Source organism: Hyla sarda, chromosome 9, assembly GCF_029499605.1.
Source record: "Hyla sarda isolate aHylSar1 chromosome 9, aHylSar1.hap1, whole genome shotgun sequence".
Classification (NCBI taxonomy): domain Eukaryota; kingdom Metazoa; phylum Chordata; class Amphibia; order Anura; family Hylidae; genus Hyla; species Hyla sarda.
The window spans coordinates 56145857-56158857 of NC_079197.1; the positions used below are offsets into that span (position 1 = coordinate 56145857).

At 42.1% G+C, this 13001-nt stretch overlaps 1 protein-coding gene across 5 annotated transcripts in view; it reads left to right on the top strand.

The window, feature by feature from the left end:
- The window catches only part of DLG3 (discs large MAGUK scaffold protein 3), a 390374-nt gene that overhangs the window by 126281 nt on the left and 251092 nt on the right, over window positions 1-13001 (top strand). For all 5 annotated transcript variants that reach the window (XM_056540771.1, XM_056540772.1, XM_056540773.1 and 2 more), the window contains one exon: window positions 11153-11206. In XM_056540771.1, coding sequence (XP_056396746.1) covers window positions 11153-11206 — 54 coding nt within the window. The remainder of the gene's footprint in view (window positions 1-11152; window positions 11207-13001) is intronic.

A 13001-nucleotide genomic window follows, 5' to 3' on the forward strand; every position in this document is an offset into this window, starting at 1 on the left:
TATGAGATAGAGAGATAGATATGAGATAGATAGATAGTAGATAGATAGTAGATAGATAGATAGATAGATAGATAGATAGATATGAGATAGATAGATATAGATAGATATGAGATAGAGATAGATATGAGATAGATATAGATAGATATGAGATAGATATAGATAGATATGAGATAGATATAGATAGATATGAAATAGATATAGATATGAAATAGATAGTTAGATAGATATGAGAGAGAGATATGAAATGGATAGATAGATATGTGATTATCTATCTTTCTATGCTTCCCAACAGTCTGCCTCCAGCTGCTGCAAAACTACAACTCTCAGTATGTCCGGACAGCTGAGTTGTAGTTTTGCAACAGCTGGAGACACCTCGGGTGGGAAACACTGATCTGTCTATCTAGCACCTATCTATCTATCTCATATCTATCTATCATCTATCTCATCTATCTACTTGTATCTGTATATATCTATCTCATATCTATCTATCTATCTGTGTTTCCCAACCAGGGTGCCTCAAGCTACTGCAAAACTACAACTCCCAGCATGCCTAAAGAGCCTTTGGCTGTATGGGCATACTGGGAGTTGTAGTTTTGCAACAGATAAAGCTCCCCTGGTTGGGAAACACTGATCTATCTATCTATCTTGGCTCAAGGCCAAAAGGGGTTGTGTCCCAAAGGAGTTAAAATATAGATTTTTTGTATTGCACATGGATGGATGGATGGATGGATGGTGGCCCCATGAGTTGTCAGTGCACCCCTGCACCGCAGTATGTAAACACAGACAGTGTTTGGCAGTGCAGCCGCAGTGAAGGCATGCAGCAGCCTCCTGTGCCTTTTCCCACATCACCATGCTCCACTACACTGTAGCAGCCGGCTACAAAAACATTACACAGTCATGATAACACTGACCATGCCCTGGCCGGCCCATGCCACCCATGATACCCATCATGCTATATGCCCTCCCTACTACTATGTGCAGTGCCACACTGACACTGCACTGACACTGGACATCACTGCTTAACCCTGTACTTTGCAACATGGCCTCCCCCTGTACTGTGATATTACTGTGTATATTAACCCTGTACTGTGATATTACTGTGTATATTAACCATGTACTGTGATGGTGCTGTGCATGTTAACCCTGTACTGTGATTTACAGTACAGGGTTAATATGCACAGTGACATCACAATACATGGTTAATATATACCGTGACATGCCAGTACAGGGTTAATATGCACAGTGATGTCACAATACACTGTTAAAGGGGCTATCTGGCTGAAGGGTTTTATTTTCAGAATTATGCCTATATCTAGTATATAAAAAAATAAACCTGTACTCACCTCCAGCGCTCCTATGGGGCCTCCGGTGTCCTGCACCGGTCCCTGAGTGCAGGATCGGATCACCATGGGAGGACTGCTGAAAATTATGTGGGGCCTCATGTTCTCATTTCGCCTAAGGCATCACAAAGTCTAGAGCCGCCTCTGCGGCCATGTGATGTCCCAGGGCAGTCCTGTTTCCTTACCTACGGCCCTGGGTGGTTAGGTGGACAGCGGGCTGCTTAACCTATTGACTCGCGTGCCCCACGTGACATCAGTGTAGTGTATTTCATTCTCCTGAATGGCATATCTGCTTATCAAAGCTCAGCTATTATAAATAGATTTACCTATAACTTTTAGTCAAATCTGTATATAATAGCTGAGCTATGAAAAGCAGATATGCCATTCAGGAGCCCAGAAAAGCTAGGTGATAATTTCTCACCTAGCTTTTTCATGCTCCTGAATGGCATATCTGCTTATATGGGCCCCCATAAAAGTGATTTTTATTTTTTATAGCTGAAGAACAGATTCTATAAAGATATGCAAAGTTTCCATACGGTATCATATACTCATTTATCCTGGTAATTTTATGTGCTTAAAACATGTGACGAATGCGCTTTATTTGTGTTAAACAAAATTTTTTTGTGTTGAGTTTTCATTTTATATATTTCTTCAAAAAGGCCCATCAAAATCTTCAGCACCAGGCCCATGATGCTCTTAATCCGGCCCTGGGTGGGTGCACACAGGTGTTGTGTACTACTGTTGCTCACGAATATTCGCAATTCGAATATTATTCGCGAATATCGCATATTCGCGCTATATATTCGTAATTACGAATATTCTTTTTTTTTTTTTTTTTTTTCACAGTACACATCACAGTGATCACCCCTCTCTGCTTCCAGCTTGTGTGGTGTAAAGAAGGCTGTATTACTACTTTGTGAGACTGGCGTGCGAAAATGCGCATATGCGAAAATTAGCATATGCTACTTTTCGCATATGCGAATTTCCGCGTGTGTTAATTTTGAATATGCTAATATTCACATATGTTGATTTTCGCATATGCAAATTTTCGCATATGCGAAAATAAAACGAGAATATAACGAGTATGCGAATATTCGCGAATATATGACGAATATTCGTCCATATATTCGCGAATATTCACGAATTCGAATATGGCCTATGCCGCTCAACACTATTGTGTACTCGCACAATCCCTTAAGGCTTGCTGCCATTTGGCACATCCATATTTTCTCACAAAGCACTACACAGTGTCCCATTTTCATAGTACAGTGGTCCCTCAACATACGAGGGTAATCTGTTCCAAATGGACCATCATTAGTTGAAACCATTGTATGTTGAGGGATCCGTGCAATGTAAAGTATAGGACAGTGGTCTACAACCTGCGGACCTCCAGATGTGGCAAAACTACAACATCCAGCATGCCAGGACAGCCAACGGCTGTCCGGGCATGCTGGGAGTTGTAGTTTTGCAACATCTGGAGGTCCGCAAATTGAAGACCACTGGTATTGGAGGTTATACTCACGTGTCCCCGCCGCTTCGGACCGTCACCGCTCGTCACCGCTTCCCTGGATGTCGCCCTCCATCGCTGTCCCGCAAGGCCTCTGGTTCCCCGGCATCCTCTCTCTCCGTCACCGCCATCACGTCAATATGCACGCCGCTCCTATTGGATGACGGGACGGTGTGCGCAGCGATGTGATGACGACGATGGAGGCACCAACGATGCGGGGGATCCCGAAGAGGATGTGCCGGAGCCCCGAGGACAGGTAAGTGATCGTCAGCACCGTAAACTGCTATTTGGTGGCAGCTGAAGCAGTCTGCGCTGCCGGATAGCCGTTTATGCGATGGCCCCGACATACAAAAGCATCGTGTGTTGATGCTGCCTTCAACATGCGATGGCCTCTGAGAGGCCATTGTATGTTGAAATGATCGTATGTCGGGGCCATCGTAGGTCGGGGGGGGGGGTCACTGTATAATGTTGAAATGACAACACTCACCACTTCTTGCTTATTCTTTCTTCTTTATTAGAAGTACTTCATATTTCATGGGGACACACACACATAGTGGGTGGGGGGATAGAGAAAAAGGCTACAGCGCCGTCTCGCACCCACCTGTGTCACCTCATGAGGCCTAGCTGTGTGCTATATTTTCCTTTTATGTGTTTTTTATATATACATATAAGCCACCCAGCAATAACATCTAGAAATAAGATAAATATTAATAACATTACAAAATAAAAATAAATAACAAACATTTAAAAAGGGGAGTGAAAGTGGGCAACACTTGAGAAATGCCGCTTTTCCTTATATCCGGACAATCCATGCAAACCAGCCTGCACAGACTTCCCCAGCACACAAGTTCCTCACAGTCATAAGCTCATTGCAATTATTTTTGAGTCCTGAACAGTTAAAAGTTAGTGTTGAGCGGCATAGGCCATATTCGAATTCGCGATATTTTGCCAATATATGGACGAATATTCGTCATATATTCGCTAAATTCGCATATTCGTAATATTCGCGTTTTATTTTCGCATATGTGAAAAATTTGCGTATGCGAATATTCACGTATGTGAAAATTAGCATGTAAAAAAATTTACCATAAGCAAAAATTTGCATATGCGAAAATTAACATATGCAAATTTCCGCACATTTTCGCTTATGCGAAAATTCGCTCGCCAGTCTCACACAGTAGTATTAGAGCCTTCTTTACACCACACAAGCTGGAAGCAGAGAGGTGATCACTGTGATGTGCACTGTGAGAAAGAAAAAAAACAAATATTCGTAATTAGAAATATATAGTGCTATATTCACGAATATTTGCAAATATGCGACATTCGCGAATAAAATTCGTATTGCGAATATTCGCGAGCAACACTATTAAAAGTCAGTGCCAAATTCATTGAATAGAAATAGGGATGAAGCAAAAGGACTTCATACTTACTGGATTAACAACTGAATTAGGAAACAAATAACTTCAAGGAATGGGGGAGAGGGGGTAATATGGGGGAGAGGGGGTAATATGATTATGATATATTCCTTCTGGAAAGATTATCATTTTATCTGTGTGGGTACATGAACAGATGAGTCCATTTTATTGTCTTTGTATGAAAATATTTTTAAGTTTATAAATGACTGACAGAAATAGTTTCATCTGGAAATCGTTTCATCTATCCTTCTGATAATATAGTGATAACTGGGAACGCTTACTGAGAGGAAAGTTTTGAAAGGCATCAATTGAATTTAATACTGATTTTATAAACAAGCTTAAGGATCTAACGATAAAATAACATTGTTTAAGAATTTTTGGTAAAATTTTTTTTACATTTTTAACAGCATTACAGTGAAAGGTGACACCAGTATATAGATAACACAGCATTTATCACTATTCAGAATAGCTGAAGCTCAGAGGTCAGAACCTGCTCCTTTCTCTGTAGAATGACCTCTGCACAGGTCACAGAGCATGCACATAATGGGGGGAGATCTATCAAGACATGTCTATGTTAGATGAAATTTGCACCATTTTTTTTGTCTATATATTGACTAGCGTGCGCCTTATTCATCAATAATGTGAAACATTTGTGTGAAAAGTTGTCTAACGTACACCTTTTCTAAAAAAAAAAGGGTCAGACCAACAATCAGAGGCCTGGGTTCTCAACCCGTGGTACACGTGCCCATAGGGGTACACCACTGGTTAAGCGTTGGTATGCGAAAGCGCCGACAAATACTGGCCATGCACTGGAAAGTACTTGTCAGTGCATAGCCGGGCAAACCTCCAGCTGTTGCAAAACTACAATTCTCAGCATGCAGTGACAGAAGGGCATGCTGGGACTTGTAGTTATGCAACAGCTGGAGGCACACTACTATAACTTTCAGCATGCCCTTTGGCTGCCCGTGCATGCTGGGGGTTGTAGTTATGCAACAGCTGGAGGCACACTGATTGCAAAACACAGAGTTTGTTACATAACTCAGTGTTTCCCAACCCTATTGCCTCCAGCTGTTGCAAAACTAAAACATGATCTGTCAGTGCATGCTGGGAGTTATAGTTTTGCAACATCTGGAGGCACACGGGTTGGGAAACACTGAGTTAGAAAACAGATAATGTTTCCCAGACAGTGTGCCTCCAGTTGTTGCAAAACTACAACTCCCAGCATGCCCAGACAGCCGAATGGCATGCTGGGAGTTGTAGTTTTGCACCATCTGGAGGAAAACAGATTGGGGACCATTGTGTAGTGGTCTCCAAACTGTGGCCCTCCAGATGTTGCAAATCTTCAACGCCAAGCATGCCCTGACTGCCTAGGCATGCTGGGAATTGTAGTTCAGCAACATCTGCAGGGCCAGATGTTACAGAACTACAACTCCCAGCATGCCTGGACTGTCTGGGCATGCTGAAAGTTGTAGTTTTGCAACATCTGGAAGAGCACAGATTGGAGACCACTGCACAGTGGTCTTCAAACTGTGGCCCTCCAGATGTTGCAAAACTACAACTCCCAGCATGTCCAGAAAGCCAAATGCTGTCTGGGCATGCTGGGAGTTGTAGTTTTGAAACTCTTAGAAGCAGCAGTTAAGATTAGTGACGATCTTCACTGCTGCCTCTGATGCCGACGCCGACGCTGCCCCATTGCCTCCCCCATCCCCAGTTTTACAATTACCTGTTCCCGGGGCCCGGGGTCTGCACTACTTCTGGCTCCTGCAGCATCCTGCGAGCTGCGCAATGCCGAGTGACGTCCTCAACGCGACGTCACCGTCAGTGCACCCAGTGACAGATCAGGACGCCGCAGGAAACAGAAGTAGTGTGGACCCCGGGAACAGGCAATTATAAAACCGGGAATGGGGGAGGCAATGGGGCAGCGGCAGTGGTGGTTGGACTAGGGAGGACCCCAGGACAGGCAGGGGGAGAGAAGCAGGCAGCGGCGGTCTCTGGCCCTGCTAAAGCCCCTGCAGTTCATTGATTTAAAGCGCCCGCTTTGAATCATTGATCTGCAGCGGCTTCTGAGGGGGGGGGGAGGGGGGAAAAATAGCCGATAACTTATACCGGAATATCAGTATAAGTTATCGGCTATCGGGCTGGTAACAACGGGACTTCCGTCAGTTACCCCTGCGATGCCGCACATCGCCAGGTTAACTGAATGCCGTCTATAGACGGCGGAATGTGGGGAGGACCTGCGCAATTTGCCCTCTATAGACGGGATTCTGTGGGAAGGGGTTAAAGGTTGATTCGTGGAAGGTACAAATTATTCTCACGCCTACTGGTAGGTGGTGTAGCTTTGCGCCTAAAAATGTACATTTGCGCACAAAATAGCTATTTTTGACAAAAGTCGCAAATGATAAATACGTGACCACTGCATGGTCAAAAAGAAAATTTTCTACGGGTAGGCAAAAAGAGTGAAACTGTCTATATCAAAAGACGCATAAAAGTCTCAAAATATGCTGCTTGCGCCTGAACTGCGCCAAAACAGACAAAAAAATGCTCTAAAAGCAATGATAAATCTCCCCCAATGTGTCTATGTTCATGGGGCTTGTTGTACCACATAGCTCTAAATGCTGTTATAAACAGCTCAGGCAAGATGTCTGTCTCCATAATAATGTACTAAAAATTAAATTAAAAAATTTCAAACCATAAAATTGACAGATTAGAAAAAATGAACATGTTTCAGTATTCAGCTCTAATTAGTAAAAAATCTAGGTGATACATTAACTTTAATAGAGTATATTGACATGGATTATTCTGATTAGAAAACATATTTAATGGGTTGTATTCCAGCCTCAGTACCACAGCAACTATCTGTTCTACAATATGGTGCTCAATCAAAAGCCACATGTCTTTCTATATGAGATTTTCCAATAGAAGCAATGCTTGTAGAAGAAAGTACCTCCGTTATAAAGCAGTCTGCGGAATATGCAATGCGTTGTGGACACTCAGCCCTTTTATAGGATAATAAAAATTGTTATTGACAAACTGTTCAAAATTGAGATCCTTCATTTTTCCTGCTAGTTTGGTTGCCCCTTTTTGCATTTTTTTTTTATTTGACATGTTTTTATCTACTTCAAATTCAAGCTACAGTAATGTGGGGGGTTTATGAGTTATTTCTTCTGTAAAAGCATTTAAAGGGGTACTCCGGTGGAAAACAAAATTGTTAAATCAACTGGAGCCAAAAAGTTAAACAGATCTGTAAATCACTTCTATTAAAAAAATCTTAACCCTTCCAGTACTTATCAGCTGCTGTATGCTGCAGAGGAAGTTGTATAATTTTTTTTCTGTCTGACCACAGTGCTCTCTGCTGACACTTCTGTCCATGTCAGGAACTGTCCAGAGCAGGAACAAATCCTCATAGCAAACCTCTCCTGCTCTGGACAGTTCCTAACATGCACAGAGGTTTCAGCAGGGAGCACTGTGATCAGACAGAAAATAACTATACAACTTCCTCTGGAGCATACAGCAGCTGATAAGTACTGGAAGGATTCAGATTTTTATATAGAAGTAATATACAAATCTGTATAACTTTCTAGCACCAGTTCATTAGAAAAAATGTGTTTTTCACCTGAGTACCCCTTTTAAGCACTTCTTCATATTACAATATCATTAGCTCTTGATGGAGCAAGCTGGCTTTGAGTGCAGTGACAATTACACCCAAACCTTTTTTGTAGACTCAAAAGTGATGTAAAATTACCCCAGATAATATGTATTATGTGCCATTATGTTTTTGATGTTTAACATTTTAGTGTGCTTAGTATTTTAATAAGTTTTAGTGTATTTAGTGTACTTTCCCTTCTGGGAAAATGTCTTATGGACAGCTTTTTGGTAAAGCACATCATTCTACTGTTTTACCAAACATGGAATGAGGCCTTCAAAGAAAAGAACACAGAACCTACATGTGAAATATGGTGGAGATTCAATGATGTTTTGGGGTTGATTTGCTGCCTCTGGTACTGGGAGCCTTGAATGTGTGCAAGACATCATGAAATCTGAGGATTACTAACGGATTTTGGGTCGCACTGTACAGCCCAGTGTCAGAAAGCTTGGTTTGCGTCCGAGATGTGAGGTCTTCCAGCAGGACAATGACCCCAAACATATGTCAAAAAGCACCCAGAAATGGATGGCAACAAGAAGCTGGAGAGTTCTGAAGTGGCAGCAATGAGTCCAGATTTAAATCATAGTCATACTGGAGGATGTTGCAGGCAGCAGAAAGTTCTCCATGGCATCTACAGACTCATGTCTGTCACAAGTGCTCAGTGTGAACCTGCTTTCATCTGTGAAGAGCACAGGGTGCCAGTGGCAAATTTGCCAATCTTGGTGTTCTCTGGCAAATGCCAAATGTCCTGCACAGCGTTGGGCTGTAAGCTGTGGAAGTCGGGCCATCATATCACCCTCATGAAGTCTGTTTCTGACCGTTTGAGTGGACAAATGCACATTTGTGGCCTGCTGAAGGTCATTTTGCAGGGCTCTGGCAGTGCTCCTCCTGCTCCTCCTCGCACAAAGGCGGAGGTAGCGGTCCTGATTCTGGGTTGTTGCCCTCCTAGGGCCTCCTCCACATCTCCTGATGTACTGGCCTGTCTTCTGGTAGTGCCCCCATGCTCTGGACACTACGCTGACAGAAACAGCAACCTTCTTGCCACAGCCCGCATTGATGTGCCATCCTGCATTACCTAAGCCACTTGTGTGGGTTGTAGACTCAGTCTCATGCTACTACTAGAGTGAAAGCACCACCAGCATTCAAAAGTGACCAAAACATCAACCAGAAAGCATAGGAACTGAGAAGTGGTCTGTGGTCACCACCTGCAGAACCACTCCTTTATTAGGGGTGTCTTGCTATTTGCCTATGATTTCCACGTGTTGTCTGCTCCATTTGCACAACAGCATGTGAAATTGTTTGTCAGTCAGTGTTGCTTCCTAAGTGGACAGTGTGATTTCACAGACTTGGAGTTACATTGTGTTGTTTAAGTGTTCCCTTTATTTTTTTGAGCAGTGTACTTTGCAGCACTAATAATTCCCCATCCTTGCAGCCAGCATATAAAGGAACCTGTATGCAGTGCTGCACAGTTGTCATAGTAACAACACTGCTGCACTATGCTTTGCTTAAAGAGTACCTGTCATGATTTTGTTTCATTTCATAATCCTCCCAGTTCACTACCCCCATCATGATTCCCCCCCCCCCGCCTTTATTTTTATTAATTTTTAGTTTTCTACCTTGATATTGCTCTGTATTTTCTGCTCAGTCAGATTCACAGACTGGTAAGGGGCATTCCTAGGCAGGTGTGACATCATCTTAAGCCATACAGGGGAGAACTTCCTCCCTTACTCTGCTACACACAGCCCAGAGCAGTTCAGTGTGAGATGAGCTATGATTGGCTAAGGCTACACACACCTCAGAACGCCAGGCCAAAGTCTGTGCAAGAGATGGGGGGGGAGATGTGCTTTGGACAAATAGGGAGACACCTAGTGGCAGCTTTTGTAAACACAAATAAAATAAAAATTTTAACAAAGTACATAAAAAATATTTTTTATTTACCATATGGAGTGCAATAACAAAAATTAGTTTTAATGACCGTGCCCATTTACACAATTTGCATCTTCTGTGTTTTTTCCCCCACTCTATACTATTGCTATACAATACTAACGAAAGTACTAACCAAATTACTGTGTGAACCCTCCCTCAGACTAAAAACAATAAAGCAAAAGAGAGACACAACCTATGACCCTGATTTTTTAATCTGGTGATGGGTGGAATTATGCAGTCAGGGGGTATGTGTTAGACATAAATGCCCCCTTAACGTACAAAATTTACACCCCCTGACTGTATTATCCCACCCATAACCTGATAATCACTCCAATTATTAATATTAAGTTCAGGCCCATCTGACTGATTCACAGCATGGTAAAGCCTCATATATAAGGAATGGAAGGGCGTATGGAGAGATGGTAAAAAGGTGTTTGATCGCGACACCATAAACTATTTAATTATGCAGCTGATTTAGCTACCCATTGAAAATATGCAACAGCAAATATGCAGTTAAATACGGCATATGTGACCCTACCCTAAAGGGATATTCTCATCTGGCTGATTACCTATCTCTGCTGTTGTGTCTCACAGCTCCCAAGCTAAAGCACTATGCCTGCAGCTGTCAAACCTGATGAATGGGCTGAGATAAGTTTAAAAAAGGGATCCTGATTTGCGCTATAGAATAGATTTCAAAAGAACCAGGCAAGTTTGTTAAATGAAACCAAATACAAACTTGCTCATGCTGCCATGCTCTACACATAGAGACATGGTTAAAGAGATGGGAATACCCCTTTAGGGTGCATTCCCACAGGGCGTATACGCAGCGTATTTGACGCTGCGCAAAATTTATGGCAGCAGCGGGAAATACGCTGCGTATCCCTTGCTCACTATACACACAGGGCTTTCCGGCAGCAGCCCTATGTGTGTAGTGAGTTTTGGAGGCGGAGCCATATGCCGTCGTGTCTGTGACGCGCGGCTCCGCCTCCAAAACTCACTACACACATAGGGCTGCCGCCGGAAAGCCCTGTGTGTATAGAGAGCGAGGAATACGCAACGTATTTCCCGCTGCTGCCATAAATTTTGCACAGCGTCAAATACGCTGTGTATACGCCCTGTGGGAACGCACCCTTAAGATGCATTCTGACACAGGATCCGCTGGAGGTTTAAGTTATAAAATTTGCAATTGCAACTGCAATCCACAATTACAGAACTTTTGTGACTTGTTTTATTCTGTTATATTCTTATCTACCTAAATCATTGCATCATATGTGAATTGCATTTTATTTATGGCATCATGTGTCCAAATTATCTATTACAGGCTGGTGCTGCACCTATGCTGGTGAACGCAGACTGTCTGGACCCAGGTTCTTCGGTGAGTGAATTGAATGAAATTGATATATAATATAATCAAATCTAGTTCTTTCATCCAAATGCAAGCTAAAATGAAGGTACACGCTGCCCAGCAGCTTTGACCCTACATTGGTGTTAAAGCATTATTTTGGGCTTATAAAAGCAGGACTCTCCTGCTACTTGTGCATCTTGAGTTGGACCAACCACTTGTTATACTAGTTGTTTTTTTGTTTTTTGCAAACAGCTGAAACTTTGTACATTTTGAAAAAAAAAAAAACGACGTAATTTGCAAAGCCACTTTAATAAACCCCTTAAGGACCCGATCTTTTTCCGCTTTTTCATTTTCAATTTTTCCTCCTTAACTTTAAAAAATCATAACTCTTAAAAATTTCCACCTAAAATTCTATATGATGGCTTATTTTTTGTGTCACTAATTCTACTTTGTAATGACATTAGTCATTTAACCCAAAAATCTACGGTGAAACGGGAAAAAAAATCAATGTGCGACAAAATTGATGAAAAAACACTATTATATAAGATTTGGGGGCTTCCGTTTTTACGCAGTACATTTTTCAGCAAAAATGACACCTTATCTTTATTCTGTAGGTCCATATGGTTAAAATGATACCCTACTTGTATAGGTTTGATTTTGTATCACTTCAGAAAAAAATCATGAATACATGCAGGAAAATTTATACGTTTAAAATTGTCATTTTCTGAGCCTTATAAATTTTTTATTTTTCTGTGTTCAGGGCGCTATTTTTTGTGCCGTGATCTGAAGTTTTTAGCGGTACCATTTTTGTTCTGATCAGACTTTTTAATCACTTTTTTATTCACTTTTTTGTGGTATAAAAAGTGATCAAAAATGCGCTATTTTGGACGTTGGAATTTTTTTTGCGCGTACGCCATTGAACGTGCGGTTTAAAAAGCAGTATATTTTGATCATTTGGACATTTCCGCACGCGGCAATACCACATATGTTTATTTTTATTTTTTTTTATTCTTAGAAATGCCGGGTGATTCAAACTTTTATTAGGGGAAGGGATAATTCAAAGGGTTAATGATTTTTTTACACTTTTCTTTTGCAATCTTATAGCCCCCATAGGGGGCTATAACATTGCATTAACTGATCTTTAACACTGATTGATGAATCTCCATAGGAATGGATCAATCAGTGTTTTCGGCGATTGAATGCTCAAGCCTGGATCTCAGGCTTGAAGCATTCATTTGGCGATCGGACAGCGCAGGAGAAGGTAAGAAGTCCTCCTCCTGTACTACAGCTGTTTGAGATGCCGCGATTATGCCACGGAGATCCCGAACAGCTCCCTGAGCTAACCGGCAACTTTCACTTTCGTTTTTAGCTATTAGCGGCGGGTCCCGGCTTCACTATGACGCCGGGCCCGCCGCGATATGATGCGGGGTCACCGCGTGACACCGTGTTATATCGCAGGACCAGGACCCAGGACGTACCCATACGTCCTGGGTCCTTAACAGGTTAAATGTTACTTTAAATGTCTACAGGTAGAAGTAGAGATACTTTTACAGTCTTTTACCAGATAAGTGGGTTCTCAAAGCTGTAAGCCATTTGACATGGTTAGAGGTACAGAGTTTAGAGGGATCACCTTATATCTTAATTAGAGATGAGCAAATCAAAGCTGACAAATCTGAATTTGTTACGAAATTCATGAAATGTGAATATCCCCACGATTCTATCGCGTGAATCACTTCATTAAACTCCATTTAGTGCGGTCCAGGCTCCAGGGCATCTAAAATGGCAGAGACACATGTCAGGACAGGGGGCAAAGAACTCTGGGAAG